Source organism: Scomber scombrus, chromosome 3 (genome assembly GCF_963691925.1).
Source record: "Scomber scombrus chromosome 3, fScoSco1.1, whole genome shotgun sequence".
Classification (NCBI taxonomy): Eukaryota; Metazoa; Chordata; class Actinopteri; order Scombriformes; family Scombridae; genus Scomber; species Scomber scombrus.
The window spans coordinates 24,505,158-24,526,434 of record NC_084972.1 but is presented as its reverse complement, the minus strand read 5'-3'; the positions used below and the strand labels follow the sequence as shown (position 1 = coordinate 24,526,434).

The window sequence follows — 21,277 nt, the reverse complement described above, 5'->3', positions numbered from 1 at the left end:
GTCTTTGTCCTCTTTCTACAACCCAACTAGATCTCCTTTTTTAATAATCATCTTCCATCCTCTCTTCTCAGCCTCTTTCTTCTCACCAGAGCTTCTTATCTGCTCACGCCTGTATTTCTGTGCATTCTGAATTTCTTCTTTCTGTGTCATCACTTCTAAAGAGAACAACTATCACGCCTCTCTGACATTGTTTATCTATTTTCAGCATACTTTTGTCTTTTTTACTCTCTTCCAAGTCAGATCAAAGATGACCTGAAGAACACAGATGTTATTTATCAAAGAAAATGAGAATGCCATCACAGTTTTTATATGTGTTGAGGTTCTAGCAGTAGCCAACTTGTAAAATCATCCATCATTATAGTGTGTGAAAGACTCTCTAAAGATCCAGAACTAGGCCGTATTTACCAAACGCCTCAGAGTAGGGAAACACTGCTAACTGGCCAGTAATTCTAGGATTAACATATTCATCTCATATCACTATTGTAGGTAATAATGGGGATATATATCTATCACAGTTATCATCAATTGTCCTCCATGCCTAATTGGGTTAAAATCATTTTTAATCTATCTATTAAATCTGTTTTAATAATTAATCTTATTTTACATGTGGCTTTTATTGTTTTGTTTTTTTCTGCAGGTGCAGTTTTAGTAAAAATGTAAGAAAGAAAGAAAACATGTCTTACGCAGGTGTTATTAATGCAATTAATTTGATACCATTGTATAGTCCTGGAAGTCTACAAGATCCTAATTTTAAGTGAGTTTTTTGCACTTGGTATATTTACCTACCATATCTACTGTTTACTCAACATAGATGGGAAGAAGCAACAGGATGTAAAAGGTCACACTGAATCCTTTGAGGGGATTGCGTGCCATTTAAGTAAACGTTCATTAATAAACAGTGCAATGCTCCTTTTCCTGTTTTGTTGCTGTTGGTTAACGTTGTACTGAAAGCCTTAATTTATCACTACTTCACTGATTGTAAGTGACATGTTTATATTTATTTCCCTACTGACTCAGTATTTCATTAAATAACTTATCACGAAATTAATGATTTATTTTAAACTTAGTTATTTCTTAACTGTATTACTTTCACTTGAGCATGTTGGCTGGATGGATGGTAATCTCCAAGATGTTGCATTTAGTTCAAGGTGTTTGAACCATTAGCAGCGGTGTGGGGATCCATCTCCTTTAACAACCCCCTGGCCATTCTTTATGTATTCAAAATACTCCCACACTGACAATTGTTTTCAGGATATAACGCTTGAATGCTGGGTTATTCTGCCAGAACATAAATAAGGGGAGTCGCATGTGTAATTTTGCATAGCTGAACTCATTGCAGCTCATTTGAAGTTGGTGTCTGCAGTCTGCCAGTTGAGGCTATGCACATACTTTTGAAACAAATATCTGGTTTTGTTTAATTTTCCTCAAAGTACAACCATTATTTAGAGAAAAATAACAAATCATGATGTACTCTTTTCAAGAGTGAAAACAGAAACACTCTGTGTTACTGAGCCTTTACAGTTACAAAACCATGACATTTTAAAGTGCAGCTAATAGTGAAATTGTTTGGCTGTATTCCAACTTACAACACACACAACGAAGGCCCTCGGTGAGAGTACATTAACATTTATTTGAACAAGCTCCCCTGGCTTGATGTTATTTGTGTAGGATATCTCAACTTGACTTACAGGTCAAATCTAATGTACTGTAAAGGCAAGGCAAGGCAGGGCAAGGCAAGGCAAGGCAAGGCAAGGCAGGGCAAGGCAAGGCAAGGCAAAGCAAGGCAAGGCAAGGCAAGGCAAGGCAAGGCAAGGCAAGGCAAGGCAAGGCAAGGCAAGGCAGGGCAAGGCAAGGCAAGGCAAAGCAAGGCAAGGCAAGGCAAGGCAAGGCAGTTTTATTTATATAGCGCATTTCATACACAGTGGCAAATCAATGTGCTTTACATAAAACAAACATTTAACAGAAAAAATTGGAAACTAAAAAAAACGTAAAAACATGGAATTTGAGAAATAAAAATAAAACCCAATTATAGTAAACACATACATACACCCCCCCCCCCCCCCCCCACACACACACACACACACACACACACACACACACACACACACACACACACACACACTTATAATATAAACAAAGTACAGAAACATAGAAAGAGAGAGTAATAAAATACTAGAATAGAGCATTAAATATAAGGTTGCACCATAAAATAATGATTTGCTTTAAAATCATTAAAAGGACATAGAGTGCAAATAAAAAACGGGTGAAGGGTGTTATACATTATCATTTTGTTATTTATGTTAAATGACAGTGGGGCTATAATATTTGAGAGATATGTTCCAATTGTCACAATACATTTCCAGAGACAAGGTGACATTACAGAACTTAACATTTTTTCCTCACATGTAGGGTTCATACAGTCATCTAATGAGGGAAAATTTGACAGTGCAGGAGTAGGATTAGGCTACATGTGGTGCGCCTGTGGGTTTTCAATATCCTCACTGTGAGTGCCGTGCCTGTGTAATATTTGCAAAAGATGCATTACTATTACAATCCTTGTACATATTGTGAATTATATATAAATGTGAGTGCATATGTTTACCAACAACCTACTGGATTAATGGTTTTTTTGTAACTATCGTTATGAATTTGAATTTTGGCATCATATTTTTAGTTATTCCGCTATAAACATAAAGCCAACACATTAAAAAAGTGATATTTTCTGTATTTCAAATTTGGCCACTGTTTAATATTCCAAACTACAACAACAATATATCATCATAGTTTCTATTTTGTGGTTTTGAGCGCTGTAAAACCGCAACACCACACTCTCTCCTAAGACTGCAGTAATACTTTTCATTACTGAAAGTAAGTGTAAAATGCTTCACACATATTTCTCAAGTCCTACTCTGAGTTGGAGTGTTTTCGGTCGTAGATTCACTTTCAGCGTGGCTCCCAGGAGTAATTCTAAGACGCTTGGTGAATACGGGCCCAGTTCAGACATTTTTGGCAGACGTAAAATTCAGGGGAGAAAAATCAAGTAAATTGCCAAACTACCACAGAGGGGACTGTATGAAATGATCCCTCAAAGTAAATCCTTATCAGGTATCAGAACTTAATTAGATATAATTTTCATTTGATTGTAATGCTGTTTAATGGAAAAGCTAGATGAAGTCTGGTGTTATTTCGACAGGGTTTCCACCAGTATGTTGCAAGTTAGCCCCCGCTGGGCATGAGAATCAGGGATTTTTGATGTCTTCTAAACTAAAATATGTTACACCAGTAGCTCATTCCTCCTCAGTGCTCAGTGAATAGCTCAGTGCGTAGCGAGAGTGCAATCTAGAGAGAGAGCGAGAGAGAGAGGGAGAGCATGTGTGTGACGGCGAGACAACAGCTACCGGAGCCACCCGCCCACCATCCGAGAGCAGGCTGAGCAGGCAGAGCAGGCAGAGAGCTGGAGAGTTTCTGCCAAAAACAAGCACCAAGACCCTGGGGGACATGAGAGCAGCTGCTCACTAACAGCTACGTGTGTTTACAGCAGAGAGCAGGAGGGAGGACAGACGTCTTATTTCCGCTAGTCTGTGGTACGACCCGCCCCCTTCACTTCCCGCACCAAGGCTAAAAACTTTTCTGTAAGGAAACCCTGTTCTACTTTTCTACATGCATATACTAGATGTTGAATAAGGTGCTTAGAGCTTTTGGAAATGTCCAACACTGAGGAGAGGAACATCGATTTAGGTAACATTGTAATTCACTGCTCTACTGACACTCACTGAGATAATTACAGACGGACAAAATAATCCTTGTGTAAAGTGTTGCAAGTGTATTTACTTCATTAATACATCCTTACAGCCTCAACCCAAATACCAGTGATGTTGTATGGTTATAAAATCGGCCTATTCCTATGATTTAACAGGCCTCATATAGTATTCTGAAAATGTGGCTGGTAGCATAGAAAATGGTCTTGACATTTTAGGGTTTTACTTGTAGAAAAACAAACACATAATTACTGATAAACTGCAAACTGGTTGGCGTTAAATTGGCTCCATTGGGATTAGAACCCAGAGTCTGTGGTATGTTGAACCTCTGCTACATCAGCCGTGCAAAACCTCAAAGAGATGAAGTTCTCAAACTTGTAGAGTTTTTCTGTGTACCAAAACACATTCTTGCCCTGAACAATCACAACATATGTCAGAGTGTGCGTCATGTACTGCTCCTAAACAACAAATATTTCAGCAGCAAACGAGGAACAGTCACTGTGTGTTTTCCACCATATTCAAACATCGACTCTTTTCATTACCACTGGATAAATTACTTTCTGTGACTACACCACTTCAAAAAAAAGTATGATAGGTAGAGTGTAAGAACAGAAAATTAAATTTCAATTTGAACCTTACTCAAGGCAAAAAATATGCGCTATAAAATGATCTAAGGGAGATGACATCCTATAATCCATGATGACATTTTTAATACAAATGATAAAACTGTTACATCATTTTCTCAATCTACTCGTCTCCTCCTATTATTTCTAATCTTCATCAGTACTTACAGGCTCACCAGTACTGTGTACTTTCACTGTGTCTTGCTCAAAGGCACTTTGATGGCAGATGTTATGGAAGCAGGGATTGTTTCAGTTGTTTCACTTTTCTACCCTTAAATCCACAACCCCTTAGCTAATGCCAGGTTAAGACAGAAGAGTCAACAAGAAGCAAAAAGTGTCGTTAATAGTCCACAGCAGTGTTACTGAGATGATAAAGCTTCCCCTGTTGTGTCACTGGCCATCAGTGACACAATGACTCCTACGGTAATTCCTGATAAACTGATGGGTGCCCATGAATGATATATGTACCCAACAGATGTCCCTTTATATTTTTGTCACATTTGAAGATTCATTCATTTAGTTCCACTGGTGTTTCCAAATAGCTTAAATCAATTCAGCCGCAAGCATGCAAAGAGCTCCTATGTAGGTTTATACATTAATCTATTTAAACACAGATGCACACTGAGAATAGCAAAAGGAGTACAAGGGGGCTCCTTCATGCTGGATTATGTTGTTTTTTTTTATTTTAGCAAGAGAAACATAATACGCTCAAATCATACTTGTGGTCACCCTATGCAATACTGATGTAAGGGAACAGACGGAAGGAATTATATCAGAAATATTACCAGGAAATGGAGCCTATTCCGGGTGACAGGCAAAGACAGTTTGATGACAAAGAGGACTCACCAAGCGCTGTCAGTTGCCATGTTTACCATTGTTCCTCACTGCCTCATGGTTCGTCGCCTCATTACCCAAACGGTTCATTAAGACCTGTTTAACTGCAAACAAAAAATGATGCCTTTTTGGTATCCCACTTTTTAATGTATGATACTAATGGGCAAACAGATCCACTTGGACCAAAAGATAGGAAGTAATTGTAATGCATGACAGTGCATAGTAATGGCTGTTTACTGCTGCTCTCTTCACTCCTGCTAAATGTGTGAGGTCTTGTCTCTTCTAGGAAATGCACTTCAGGTTAGAGTGCACTGACCTGTGGCACTTCTGCTGAGCGCTTTTGGCATATGCATACATGCCATCACGCAAATTAATTCACAAACGTTGCCGATCACACGTGCTACTAAAATGTACTCAAGCATGCACACTCAGGGTGAGCGATACAGCATTAATGTCCTAGCTTTTCTCTTCTCAGTACAACAATTTTTGATATGAGCAATTAGTTTTTTTTAAATGGTTCATTTTGCATACATTTAAACAGAGCAACAAAACTGGTGTTTGGTATAAGGTCATAAGTTTTGAACCAGTCCAGCCTTACAGTTCAAGGTAGATTAAATGCAGTGCACGGACTAGATTACATGGACTGCATTTTTATAGAACACGTTTTTCTAGTCTTCCAACCTCTCAAAGTACTTCACACTATAAACACATTCATATACTGATGGCAGAGGCTGCCATGCAAAGTGCTGTTCATCAGGAGGAGTTCTAATCATTCACACTCACACACTGATGCACAGCCTTTGAGAGCAATTTGGGATTCAGTATCTTGCCCAAAGACACTTCGACATGCAGACTTGAGGAATCGCCGATCTTCCGATTAGTGGAGCCGCTCTAGCTCCTGAGCCATAAATAAAAGTCATAATAAAAGTACAAAAAATAACAGAAACCATTAAAACTAAAGTACTTAAAACGTGTGTAAAAAATAAGTTAATATTACAAGAAGCAGCTTCTGAAAGTTACAACCCAAATATGTTCTAGGGGCTAAGAAACTAACAGCATCAGTATGCTCCAACCAAAGTGCTTGTCGGATCAGCTTTTAAAACCCCTCCTCACACACCTGTCTGACATCTGAATTAGGGGGGCTGCATTTTCACAGTCTTAGCAACCTTTCAAAACTGACAATTCAGTGATTGGTATGCAGAGGCGAGAGAGTATAGGCAAGTTTGCATATGTTCAAAAAGTGCAACACTATGAATATCTCTCAGAAAAGAAACTCTGAAAGTATTTGCCGTTATCTCTATGTTCAAGTGATTATCTGCATGTCACCCCTGTCTATAACGGCCATCTTCCCCCTGCCTCTGAGTGCATCCATTCAGAACAGCTATAATGAGAAAACTTATGCCTGGACGACATTTGACGACGTTTGCATATCAGTGTGCATACAATGAGCAAGCTGAGAGTGCAGAATTAGCATGATACTCTATAACCCTCTAATGGAAGCATTTAGAATTTCCTTGTCTAAAAGCATCTGATCATATAACACATACTGTAACATAATATCATCTCATGTACACCTGTGGGCACCAAAAGAGTCCCTCACACACTCTAAGACGTTGAAACAGACCAGCACCAGACCCTCTTTTTGACACACCGACCCCTGCTTCCAGCCTCCAGTCGGTTGAACATAATCTGCAGGGTGAAATCATGCACAACAGCGCTAAGTGGACACTTTTTATGTCTTTGGCACATGAAGTGAAGCTCTGCTCCCAGACGAAACTAAGCTTTGAACCATACAACTGTGGCTGTCTACATTTTTGTTCTCCAGGAAAAGACACTGTGAGACCCAGACAAGACAAGAACATGACTACAAAAAATAAATTCAATAAAAAAAGTAGTGATAATCTTATACTGTGATGCTATGCAGTGCCTTGAACTAGAAAACGTGTGTGTCAGTGCAGTAAAGGCTAAGAGCTGAAACTAATCTCGGTGGACAGAGTGGTTTTGAAAACCTCAGGGTGACAACTATTTAGGAAATGTTGCATTAACAAAGAATAACCAAATTCTTTTACCCCACTTACTTTGACCTGATAAAATCTGTGATTTTACTTGATCTTATAAAACAAGCTTTTTTGTCACCCAAAGCAGTTCTAGCCTCTTATCTAGCTGATACACTCTGACATTTTGAATCATAAACAACTCACAGATATGTATTTGTCTGTGCTTGTCCAAGGTACCCAGACCACAATGTGTTGCAATCACACAATCTTAAATGAAGCCAGTAAAGATCAGATACAAATGCTTTAATCAGCCATGATACCTATACAAAAGTACATTAACTGTAGATCTACTTACATGAATATTGGGTTTTTTTTTTAGGTTTGTATATTATTCTGTAGCCTGCAAGTGGTGTCCCTTGTGTATAAAACATTTTGCATGATAGTGTTGCTATGTATAAACTGATATAAACCCCCCAGCCCACCTAACCAGTAGCCACATAGAAGGATAGTTCCCACTCCTCCTGACTGACAGGAACACCTGCTGTCAGTTATCAGTGACCGTTTTCTTCACCGGGTTTTCCTGCCTCAGTCAGCCTGTGGAGGAGGCAGAGATGAGCTGCTGCTGTCACCACTGTCTGACACACTAAATGCGGCGCAGCTCAGCCAGACTTCGACTGGAAAGCTTTGAATTTCTATTTCGGTGTTCAAATATGTGCACCAGAGAGCACTTTGGTTATAGTGATTGTGAAACCACCTAAAATTAACACATATCTTTGTGTCTTCATTTTTTCATTTACAATTCCTGAATCCCTTTTCCCTCCACAAGACCTTCTGTTTACATACAGCAAACCTGCTAACTACATTTATGTGATGGTCTTGACATGTTAACATACTTGGACAAGGATGGACAACACATACTGTCCTCCAGGAACGGGTCGACAGTTGTTTCGTCCTTTTCTTTCTCTTTTTGGAACATAAGACTGCCAGCATCACACATAGCATAGCCATGATTGACAATGTCTTGACCCTAATCGCTGCTGACATATGAGCACACCATGATGAACGATGATTGGTCAGGGTCATACTTTTAGCGTTGCAGACACTACAAGACACTGAAGACACAGTAAGAATTTATTGCACTGTGACTGTCTAATCTCACCATCGTAGAAGACACAAATACTGTGCAGTCTGATCCCAGCATAAGCCAAGAGTAACAGACCCTTAAGGTTACGTGAGTGGATCCCATCTGTGTTGATGTAGTAGGTAAAGTATCCGATCATCGTAACTCCACCACAACCTTCCTTCATCCTCCTATAAACCATTATCTCAGTGCTTACCAGCCCAGCTGTTTGCTTCTCGGGTAAACAGGAGCATAAACTGAGTGACAGAATAAAGGTGCAGCGGCAGTATTTTAGCTTGGTCCACTCCGCTGTCACGTCCCTTCTACTGATTTGTAACCCAGGTCTGGCACATTCATTGCAACTGTCAATCTGGCATTAGGACAACATTACTTTCCCATATTAAAAGAGAAACATTGCAATCATAGAGTAGCAATACATAAATACCCTTTCTTTCCCTAAAAAACACAGATGTAAACACACTCACAAATTCACACAAACACACACAATTAGTTCTTTAAGTTTATAAACTATAACTTAAGAAACCTCTGTGATAACTGTGCAGCCTAAAAAAAGTTTTAAAAAAAGAACATGAACTTTGCTTTTGGGGGTTTAACCAACAAAATTGCAGGTCAGCAACTTACTGTACAGCGGAAGCTTCCAAATCTGGATATATAATTTGGAGCTAGTACTGAGTGTAACCTGTCTACAAGCACGCATGCCACACACACAGACACAAACACACACACACACACAAACACACACACACACACGCACACGCACACACACACACACACACACACACACACACACACACACACAGACACACACATTATTCTGAATAGAGCCATAAATTAAACTGACTCCATGAATATGCTGCCTGCACCTTTCTGCAGTTTGCACACACTGAACTGGGCTGGTGATAACTGTACACTCAGCAATCTTTAAGTGATTTCTGATGCTTTTACATTCTCTCAAAAACCCCCACTGCTGGTTAAAAAAAATACATTGCAAGAGAAAATGGAGATAAAGAGACTGTGAGCTGAAGAAACTCAGATAATGACTGACACTTGTCTTGAGCAAAGAGGGGACAAGTGGGGTGGGTGTGGGTGATGTATGCAGCACCAGGGTTACAGAGATTATATATATATTTTTTTTTTCATCAGTGACACCATAGTATCAATTAAACATTAAGGAAGTGGAATTCAGACAGCGTGCATGCAAGTAAGAGGAAAAAGAACACCGCTTAGGATGCTGCAGTCTGAATACTGAAACACTGCTAGAAGGCATGCAGGTTTGTTCTGGTGGAGCTCCTATCCAACAACTACACACACCTCTGTCCAGCTACTCAAGCAATCACTGAAGCACTGAGACACAGTCTTACACCCTGGACTTTAAAAATGGTTTTAATTATGGCAGTCTTTCTTTCACATCAACCTTAGGCCCGACAGCCAGTTTCAAACTGCATTACTTTGGGAGCTCCACTACACATTTAGGAAATACAACACAAAAAAGTCTGTTTAATATTAAAGGTATCTTCATTTTTACAATAATGCAGAATAGTTTTCTTTATAAATGTTTTTTTTCTGTTTCATATAGTCTGATCACAGTTAGCAGGGCTGGTACTGATCGTGGCTTAAATGTCATTTAAATGAGTAAATCTTGATTCAGGAGGTTTGTTGTGTTGTGATGTTTACTCCCTTAACCTGCAAGGTCAAAACGTTGCGATAAATATTTAGGAGCTTCAGCTTGTTGTTTTTTTCCCTGCACCTGTTACCAAAAGGATTCGGTTGAATGTGCACATTATCCACCTTTTTTGCTTTAATCCCTTGACCAGCAAGTTCAAGTAAAAGAACATTTAACTATTGTATGATTACTGGATGTATTGTACAATTATTTGATTATTGATAGCGATAAGGCACAACCTAACCAGAATGCTGCTGTAGTAATCACTTTAAACTGAAATGTTGGTGAAAACAGGCAACACAATGAAAGATTTTTTTTTAAAGTGCTTAATTGGCAACAGAAGTGTTCATGTTATTTTAAAAGATTTCTTTAGAAATTTAAAACAACTTTTGTCCTATTTCTAGAGAATTTCTGGATTCCGTCTCTTCTTGTAACTTGTCATTTACCTTCAGTCGATGGCAAATGTATGAGACAACAATATTCCCAATGCCCCATTTTCACAAGGCTGCAATGCTGAAAGTTTATATGAAAATACTGAAAACAAATGCGATAAACAATGGATGAGCTGTTGCCTTCAGGCTTTGGTGGGTGAACAGATAATAACAAGGACACGCTGAGGTTGTTTGAGCCTTGAGTGACAAGTCACTATTTTCATCAGGAAGGAATCCAAAGCATCTTTTATTAATTCAGTCGACAGCTGTTTGACTGACTGACTGACTGACTGACTGACTGGCTCACTAACTGGGACAGCTGAGACGTGTGAGTGCAGGTGCTGCAAACACATCAAAACCAGATCACCATATCACATCTGAGCTCAAAAATCACAGATGTATGCAACAAAAAATATCAAAACAATGCAAAATAAGAACTTCTGAGTACGGGGACGCTTTGTTCTCAGACCTCTCCATGCCCCCACCCCTCACTTTTTCTCTTTCAACGTACTGTAGACAGTTCCTTGTAAATTAATGCTTTGTTGTACTTGATCTGAAAAAACACTTGTCTTTTCACACTACAATAAGATATCTTGACCCACGGCTCTTCAAAAATCTATAACCTTAACAGAAAATTAATTGATTACCTCCTGTAAGAGTTCTCTATTAGGATATACATCTCTATCACAGGATACTAATTGCAGATTATTCATTTCAACTCTATAGCAGCTGTAAGGGGGGTGGCCTTGTTTGAACTTTTTTTTTAATTCACAAGCATGGAGGTGAATGTTTTTCCAGACTTTTGAACAGACAATTGTTCATTTCTCCTCACAAGTGAGGGTTTCACAGAATGGAGGTTGCTGAGAAGACCATGGCTGACAAAATAAGTCAAGTAATGGCTTTTGGGTCATTTGAACTGGAAAAGACAAGATAACTCCACTTTAAACATTGACACAGAGACTCCCTTTGAGGTTTAATTTAATGCACTAAATCTGAAGTGCTTTCCTTAAGTGGCTTCTGATTGGTATAGCTATCAGCCATGTTAAATTAATGTGAATTAAGTTGTATAATCAAGTAATGTGAACCAGCTGATATTGCTTATTTACCATGCAATTTTATGATGAATGGTCAAGCTTTGTAACTGTGCGATAAGAGATGATTGAATTAATATTATTTTATTACAGTTTTCTATTAACTGGCAGAGCAAAGTCTTTTGACCATACAGAGTATGAACTCGCATCATTTTATTAATAATCATTTAAATGATTGCTTTAACCTTTTGTGCATTTACTATAACAATATAGATCTTTCCTTGATAATGTTAGACAACTAACATTTGAAGTATGTCATGTTGATTGTTATATGTTATAGAATAAGAGCTATGTTGAAATTTGAAATGCTGAAACTATGTTTTTAATTTTTTACACATTAAACTGTTTGATTTGACCACAGTGAGGCAAAGTGATTTCTACACATAAAATTACAAATTGAATCTCCTAAGAATCAGGTATTAGAAGATCATAAACTATGCCACTTTAGGCAAGTCAAAAGACATGCTACACCATTTTAGTAACACAAAATTTCTTTTGAGACACAGGAAATACATATTCATTTTTTACTTGTGGTGCGAAATGTTTTTCAAAACAAAAGTCCAAACTGATAAAAAACACATTAAAATTAAGGGAATGTGCCCTTTAGGTCAATCTTGAAACAAGACTGGCCTGCACCTACTAAAAGCCATGGAAGAGCCCTTCAGGCCACACTACAACCCCAGACCTGCTGAGATGATCTCAGTTCTACAACGACAAGTCTTCATCAAGCAGGCATAACAATAACACAGCTTTGTGATAAAAGTTGATCTAGAGTAAGAAACAACTTTGTTAAAAAAGCCACAAACTTCACATTATAGCTCATATTATCACTTAAAGATCTGTTATTCACTCATTTGTTTTCTCTATTATGTATTCTTCAAGCATTAAGCATGAATAAATGTTTCTTTCATTATTAAGTAATTATTTGTTTGGGTCCTTTGAGAACAGAGAACAAGTGGACAAAGTATTGAAAAGAACTGATGGTTAAGAGACTGATTGACTGATTAATTAAATATACTTGTTTCCTTCGTTGAGAAGGGTGACACCTCTAACAAGTGAAAATTGAAAAATAAAAGTATATGAACCCCTGCAGCAACCCAGGTGCTATGGCAACCACTTTTAGGGCTAATTACAAGATTACCTAAACATCAATAAAAGAGCCAGAATTAATCAGATGAAGTATAGCCCCGGGCTTCATGTGAGCTTCAACTTGCATGCTTAAGATATTCCCACATTAACGTATTAAAATTAAGATTCATGTTTTAAAAATATTTCAGTGAGATAAATTATTTGTTTTTCTAATCTGTAACAAGAACACAACCAAGTAATCATTAGTGTTCCTTAAATCACAGCCCCATTGAATAAAAAACACTGAAGTCAAAGGGAAGTTGACAACGTATTTTTAAAACAGTGGATGTACCTGAGAGACAAGTAGATGAAAAAAAATAATCAAGACAATAGCTGATAAGATGAAAACAAAGCATCCCACTGGGACAAAGTGGTGTTCCAACTGTTTTTTCGCTCTGTCTATCCCCCGACGCTGGAGCACAAGATGACAGCATCTGTATCCTGTCTTCTGTGAAATAGAGAAACATCTTTTTGACCTGCCTGTCGCTACCCCCCCAAGTGTCATATTTAATAATACAGTTAAGACAAAAGCTACATTATGCAATCACAGGAAACTGCACATACCCGTACGCATGTCATCAATCAGCTGTTGTAATTATCAGACACAACTTTAAATGCCAAAACCATTAATCATATTTTCCGGTCTTTTTTTTTTTGGTACTTAATGAATTCAAAGGTGTTCATGAACCAAAGGGAAGAATAAAATATGAAACATGTAATGTAAGAGGGCCAATGTAAAAGGTTTCCTGTAAAAAAAAAAAAAAAAAAACGCATTAAAGAAATGATGCAAGGAGGAAAAAGAGAAGGAAAAAAAATTCTCCAGCCTATACGACGCTAGATGGTAATTAGCTAACTAATGCAGCAGTGTGCCACCTGCCAGTGCCATGTGAATAATCGCTGTCTGCTGAATCTAAACCACATCCATTGTTTGTGCAGTGGAGTGGAGCGAGCTGAGAGCCTTACACACAGTGTGCATGCAGGGAGGACCACAGCACAGAGAGCTCAGAATACCCTGCTTCTCATTCAGCTAGCGCGCAACTAGTCTCGCTGGTCTCCCTCAGTGTCTATCAATCCCCACCTCTTTCCTCCTCCTTCTGTTCCCATTGGCAGCACGACACCACTAACCCAGAGCCAAACAGAGAATCCCCTGCTGGCACACACCAACGTTCTTATTTCAGGACAGTTTCCTGCCCCCTCCACTCTCTCTTCCTCCCTCACTCCAAAGCGCTGCACAGCCATCCCTTGCCTCTGATCTCAACCAAAGTGTTTATAATTGATTCTTTAAGGGATAAGTTCTCTCCCTCTCTTTCTTTCTTTAACTTTCAACCCCCTTGTGTATCTCCCCCACCCAATTCATTATTGAAAATCATTTCGGTAAGGGCAGGAGCAGTGACACAGTCACATGGAATAAATTGATTCTCTGATTTCTCCATGCTCTGAATATGTTTTGCTTCTCTTTTCACCTTTTGTCCATGCTGCACCTCACATATCAGAAGCCCATCTTGCATGAAATGTATTTTTTATATTCTGTAATTAAAAATGCAACAAAGGTCAGGTGAGAGGAATATTTCTGTGTACTTGGTTTTCTAAAAATCCCATGTGTTAGAAAATCTAGGCCTGATGTTTGGTGTATTTTGTCTTGTGCATCTTAGCCCCCAGTCACTTCTTCTGAACAGAAGACTGCAAGCAAAACCTGTCTGTCCCTTCATAATGAGCACACATGCCAGCATAAAACTATAAGCCTCGCCAGAATGATCACAATATACAATATCTGTAAGATAATTATATTCTAAAATGGCATTTAAAACACTAGAACAATGTAAAAATCTATGTATATCTCAAACATTCTTCCATTGGTTAATAACCTATGCTTTTTACATACTGTGGGTTTTTGCATGCTTTTAACAAAAAAAAGTTTATTCAATCAGGAGTGAATATACACTTGGCTGATTTTATAGTAAAACATTCACTATTTATAATTTACACATTTCTTCACGTGTTATGAGTTGCATCATTCACAGCTATAGTCTGTTAATGCGATAAGTTTGGCAACTGTGGCGATGCACTGTAATCTTGTTGCAGTAAGACCCATTAATGTCTGCAATATTTTTATATATTAGAGTAGTGCTTAAAGTAGTACACATTAAAACAGAACAGTGCAGCTCAGCTGATTTGAAAATACAGAAATTCTAATACATAGTCTTCATAGACTTCACTCCAAGTACTACCAATTTGTATTAGTACAATACAAACTTCACCAAACCAGCTGAAAAGAAATGTAAAAAGAGATGAAGCCTACATAGATGATATCAGTACATCTGTGTCTTGTAATAAATAAAGTTTGTACAACATACAGTCTAAAATCCATTTAGCAGGAATACGACAGAATACGACAGCTGGTGTCAATGAAAGACTTCTTGAGTTTTTTTAAGGGCTAGTATAATACAACAACCGAAAATATGTTTTAGATATGGCCATACAATAGCCTACATTTAAACAGCAGTGAAACACAAAAACACACTCTGTTAGTAGTAAACATACTGCTAACACAATGGTCCAGCAAATGTATTTTACTAAAAGTAGTCAGCAGATTGCACTCTTCACAAACTTTTTGAACTGAGCATATTGGCTAGAATAATTAAATTAAAAAAAATAGCCTTGCTGTTGTTAATGTAATGCAGCCATGCAGGCCACCTTCAGTTGCAACTCTGCCACCACCTCCACCTACCACTGTCTCCCCGAGCCTGCCTTTCACCAGGTAAGTGGAAAAGTTAAACCTCCTACTGATCAATTACATGTTCTTTAATGTGGAGCTCTGGGCTGATCTGTTTGTTTCACTGTGCAAATGCTGGATGTAACGTTACCTGAGGGAAAATGGTAAGACTTTATCAGAGTCATGTTAATATCTGTCTAGTCAAAGTGGAAGGCTGTTGCTGGAGTGTGTTGAATCTTGTTATGCGTTATGGCTGAGGACACCTCACACAAAAACAGTCGGCATCCACTGAATTAAAAGATATACAGTATATTAGTGTTCCACCCACTTTACAGTACAGTAGAGTGTCAAATATTTGAATCAGCATCTTGTTTGGTTGAAGAAATATTATGAATAGACACTACAAAATCCTTATTACTTCACAACTTAGTTTCTAATTTGACTTGGCAGATGATGAGAGTAACAGACAACACTGTGTCAGCTGGAGCCATGGGCCTCGTTACGCTCAAAGAGAGGGTGATTTTTTTCATTAGGGATGCATCCATTACTCAACAACAAGCTAATTGATCCATGTCTTTGAGTTCTACAGTAATAGCAAATTGATTGATTTATCCTCAAGAGGGAAAGTGGTGGGAATTGTCCGGTCAAAAAGAACGGCAGAATCATCGGCTTTGAGCTGATGGATGAGACTGGAATAGCAATGAATAAAAAAGGGTGGAACGAAAGTAAGCTGTGTCAAAAACAGTTGATGAGGAATAGGAGATTAAAGCCTGTTTGAACAAAAGTCAGTTACCTCAAATGACTCCACAGTCGTCCCAACAGTCTTCAAATTTAATAGCTAATATAATTAAATTAGACAGCATCAGGAGTTAAGCTAAGAAATCAGATATCTTAAGCTGACTCCAGCTAAAAGGTTACACATGACTACCTGGTTATATCTTTCCAATCAGTAATGAAACAGCATCCTGATAAACAAAGGACGGGTTTCACACACACACACAAAAATACCTACCTCACACTAACAAAGCAGTTCTGCCAGCAACACTTCATAAGAATGGGAAGTATGAATGATTACAGCAAGCAATACTTATTTTAACGCTCAGGGAGAAATCTATTTGAGAGAGATTTTTTAAATACCTGAACCTAACCTTTAGACTGATTCAAATGGTGTTTGTGAAATGTGATCCACGGGCAGGTGTCTCAGAAAGGCATTGTCTATTGATCACATCTCATTAGCGACACTTCTCAGTACCACCAAGGGTGGAATCTGAGGGTCAATGGAAAGCTGAAATGGAGCCAATAGTTCAATAGAATAATCATGGTAATTACGTAAGAGTCTGGGTTACATAAAGATGGGGGTAGAGATTCACAGACTTGACAAGTACACCAAATGAACTGATGAGAACAAATCAAGGGTCTAAGGATAGAGGATGCTGTATTTTTGTACAGACTGTAAAGCCCCCTGAGATCAATTTGTGATTCATTATTTTATACTGCATTAATAATAACACTGACATGTTAGAAAAGTCATATCACAAGATTGCTGCTACTGAAGTTGAGCAGGCGGAGCTTTGTCAGGGAGCTTTTGTATGTTTTGTTGTTTCTATCTGTTATATAGATTTGCGGTGTCAACTTACACTTTTGAATTACTAAAACTGCAAGTTGACACTAAAAAGGTCAATCCCAAGAGGATGTCCCTTAATTGCTACTTTTCTGACTTGGCTGCCAATCCTTCATCATGAATATAGCAGGACAAATCATGCTGTTAATAATGTAGAATATTGTACATATTGTAACTTTTGGAGTAGTGCTAGTGTGCGTGGACCAAATAGGGAGACTACACAGAAGCTAACTGAACTGGCTATTAATACATGGAGAAAACTAGTAAGATTGTGCTTACATTGGTAATTAGCTGAAGACAGTCTGAGATCTTGTCTAAATACCACTACAACCTACACAAGTTTATCATTTATATATCTTGCTATACATTTGGATAAAAGTTTATATTTTGTTGAGACCAGATTAAGTACTGTACCATTTTTCATTGCGCTTGGGCAAACAATTGGGCAGCTGGAAAAGGGAGATACAGAGTGGCTCTGAAGTCTCTGAGAGGTTAAATAAGAACAAACCTGTGCGTCTACTGATAGTACTTCTACTGCTGCTGCTGCTGTGGCAGCTGCTGTTCTGTCTCTTTGTGTCTCTGTGCAACACTTGACCATTATGTTCAGTTTCATCCCAAGGACTTTGTTGTTACCTGGGCCTCAGTCTCTGTCTATCTGTCCCTCTCTTCTCATTGTTGTTTTCCCTCTCATGTGTCGTTTCTCACTGCCAACCCCCTGAGCGTCGGTTTTAAGTCTTGCAAAGTTATAAGCCTGTCAGAGTTTTCTTCGGCGACTGAAGTCAGACGTGGGTGTCTTGAGGTGTTAAAGAAATAACTTAGAGGTTGTGACATCCATCGTCTATCAACATATTATCTGGAGAGGCTTCCTTAGAAATGCAATGAGATAAGACTGTGGACTTAATCATTTTCTTAAACTGATTCTGCACATTTATGATTCCTCCATGTGTCGACGTACGTGTCTCTTTGATTAAACACATTAGCCACATTACAGTGGCATATTTCACTCACTTTTTAGGGTTTTTTTGTATTATCTCCTGCAGCTATAGTTCAGAAGCTTTGGGCCACCGATTAATATTAATTGAGGGTAATTTTTCTTTCCTGCTGTTTTTAATATCAGCTGAGCTAAAAGACGTAAGGAACGCCTTCTGCATTCCTAATTAGTAAAAGTCCTTCCAAGGAGAAAGAGGAGGCAGAGAAACAATCAGGAGGATTGAGGGGGTCATAGATAAAGATTATGTTACTAATCTGAAACACTTCCAGCAGTAATGAATAAAAATTGGTAAATTTGGCACTGTCCTATTGGGTTTTGGGACAAGTGACCATTAACTGATGACAAAGGCAGAACATTACCCTGACAAGGATGAGCAGTACTGTTCTGATTGGAAAGCGGTGGTCTCGACCCCTGAACGTGAACCTGAAAGCAATTTGAATCAATTCTGATACTGTAGGAGCCTCCAAGTATCTAAGTCCAGTCATCCATCAGAGGCTGGCAGATTGTACTGCATTACAGCTTCTAACCATCTCATCTGACACAACCGATCTTACCACCACTGCACCTGACTCTTTTATTTTCCATCTTTATCAGAGCAGTGATAAAAAGATGTGATGCAATTTGACTCCCTGATCCTATAATGCAGCGGTTACCATTTGTTTCTGGCCACCTTCCACAGAATGAGAACAACTAGCGAGGAATGCTGCAGACACTTGGAGTAAACAAGCTGAAGCTGATGACACTGTTTATCACGGTTTTACTGCGTCCGTGCTCTGGGGTTTGAAGGCAGAGTCTGCTGGCAGTGTTGGACTTCCTTCTTTTTTTTCCTTTTCTATCACACTGAAGCTTCTTTCCACACCATTAGTGCTCTCTGCTGAGCTGTTCCATCCAGGTCGACCACTGCACTAATACAGTAGAGCCCTGCGAAGCACCATCTGCCATAAGCACAACTAACTACAGTAAATGTGGACACATCAGCACATTAGAGGAGCTACACCATGTGGGCCACGTTGCTGCCCACTGCTGTACTACATGGTTTGATGGGATATGGGAGGGAAAAATCCTCAGAGCTCGAGATATTCTACCTCAGAGGACCTCTGAAGGACACAGGGTGTAAGAGTGAGACAAAGAGCCAGATATACTAAGCCTTTTCCTGCCATTCTTTCTTTTTCTCTGCCTATAGACCATTTATCAAACAAGCGCACTGGTCCAGAAGAGCAGATTGTTTGTCATCTGAAGCACACCTTCAGATAAATTGATCCTTTGTTTCTTTTGAGCACATGCATTTAGTGTAGGATCGGGCAAATAAAGGGAGAATAGATGATATTTATGGTTGACTATACAGTTTTCTGAACATGAAAAGGTTCATATAATTTGCCTGGGAAATGTCTCAACCTCTAAAGAGCAGGTCCAGTTTATCTCATATAAAGCTGTTGCAGGTCAACTTCCTTTACAAGTGACAGCAAATACAGGGTGAAAACAGGTCCATCACTAAATGATGTGCAAAGGAGCTGCACTGAAATAGTTCAAAAACAGAATTCGCACAGATAAAGAATAACTAACAGTGAACTATGACAGATGCACTTTTTATAAGACATTTACAAACGTGTATTAGGCTGGAATCACTATGGGATTCTCCAGAGACATCAACCTTATCAATACAGTGCAATCATCACTCGCCACCTGCTCTGGCATGAGCATCTGTTGGGTAGTTGCTCCGTCTGGATGAGCTCCCTCTCCTGAGTCCTGCAGCAGGATGTCACTGGTTGTAATGTGACACTTATGTGCACTATTATATTATGTGATCTCTTTTTTAGGTTTCTTATTTTAGGAATTTATTTGGTGACTCCAAATGCACCAATTTCATTCGTATACACAGTCAATCGTATGTATTTTTTCTGAATTGAAGTTGTCATGTGTCACTCAAAAGGTTCTCACATGCCTTTTTCTGTATAGCCCCCCTCACTATAACTGCAGTCTTAGTTAACCAAACATTAAAATGGCAATAAACATTTGTATACACTTTTGTATACTTAAGTAAACTAAAAAAAATAAATTTAGAAATCAAATGGCTTCGTGTAATTTGAAAAATGGGGTCACTCAACACCAAGAAACATCAGTTGACTCTGCAGCTCTGTTGCAATGCATTATTACAGCCCACACATTTACTGTATAGTTGAGAGTCACTTACAGTATCAACCCCATTTCCAGCAGCAGTAAGCAGCTCAGATAAACACTCTGTACGCTACCTGCCGAGGACCAAACAGCAGGCAGACAGTTAGTGACTGGATGGTGAAGAAAATCAATCATCTCTTACACAAAAGGCAAAGTTTGTTTGTTTACTATGCTTTCTGCAAAAAGTCTCAAGTAATGAATATGTTTATGAATACCTCTTGCAAAATACACATTACATTACCAACCAACTACTCCTCTGTGAGTGTGTTACTTACAGATTGCAGTCAACATCTACATCAATATATATTGGGCATTCTTGCTGGTATTAGACAGATATTACAGAAAATGTACAGTAACTGAAAAACTAGCCGGTCTGTTGAGACATGTTAAACCTCATGTGCTTTGGTCATTGTGTGTGTTTTTTTTTTCCATTGCAACTGTATCTGATGAATCCCCATACTGTACAGCACATACAAAGGTCACACAGGTTCCAGCCAATATCTGGATGTTTACAGCCATTCAATAAATGGGAAAAACAAACACTCCCAGAATTTTTACTTATTTATTCTTACGACTCGGAATGATCGGAATGAGGATACATTCAGTGTATACAATTCACTGCCTTTGCGGGAAAGACCTCCCTCATATATCCGGCTTTGTCATTTCAGAAAAGCAAACATCTGGGATGATTGCTCAACAGAGGTCATATTATATAGATGCTATAATAAACTATATCAACTCCGACCTTGTGAGAGAAACGTGTTTAACTAATCTTTGTCTTTGGCAGGACTTAGTTGGTCCCACAGAAGACAGTAAACTATCGACATGCCTGACTCACCACTGTGAAGTCTTCAGCGCTACATTCCATGCCTCGGTAGAAGCAGGAGAGCAGCATGTCCTTGATGTCGTGGCCCGTTCGGTCGTAGAATTCGCGCATGTTGAAGGGGCGGGGCTTATAGTTGTCAAAGTCAGCCCTCTCCTTCAGAATCTGCATTACATGTTCTTCCACCATGTGTGGGTCCCGAATCTCATACCTGGACAGGAAGGTTATGGACTTAGTTTAGGTGGACAATCAGAAATGCACAAACATGCACTAATAAACAACAATGTT

General features: G+C 38.8%; 1 protein-coding gene across 1 annotated transcript in view; it reads right to left on the bottom strand.

Annotated features, from left to right (window-relative positions):
• The window catches only part of asic1b (acid-sensing (proton-gated) ion channel 1b), a 171,212-nt gene that overhangs the window by 141,999 nt on the left and 7,936 nt on the right, over positions 1 to 21,277 (bottom strand). Inside the window, exon 2 of the mRNA XM_062415460.1 lies at positions 21,005 to 21,200. Coding sequence (XP_062271444.1) covers positions 21,005 to 21,200 — 196 coding nt within the window. The remainder of the gene's footprint in view (positions 1 to 21,004; positions 21,201 to 21,277) is intronic.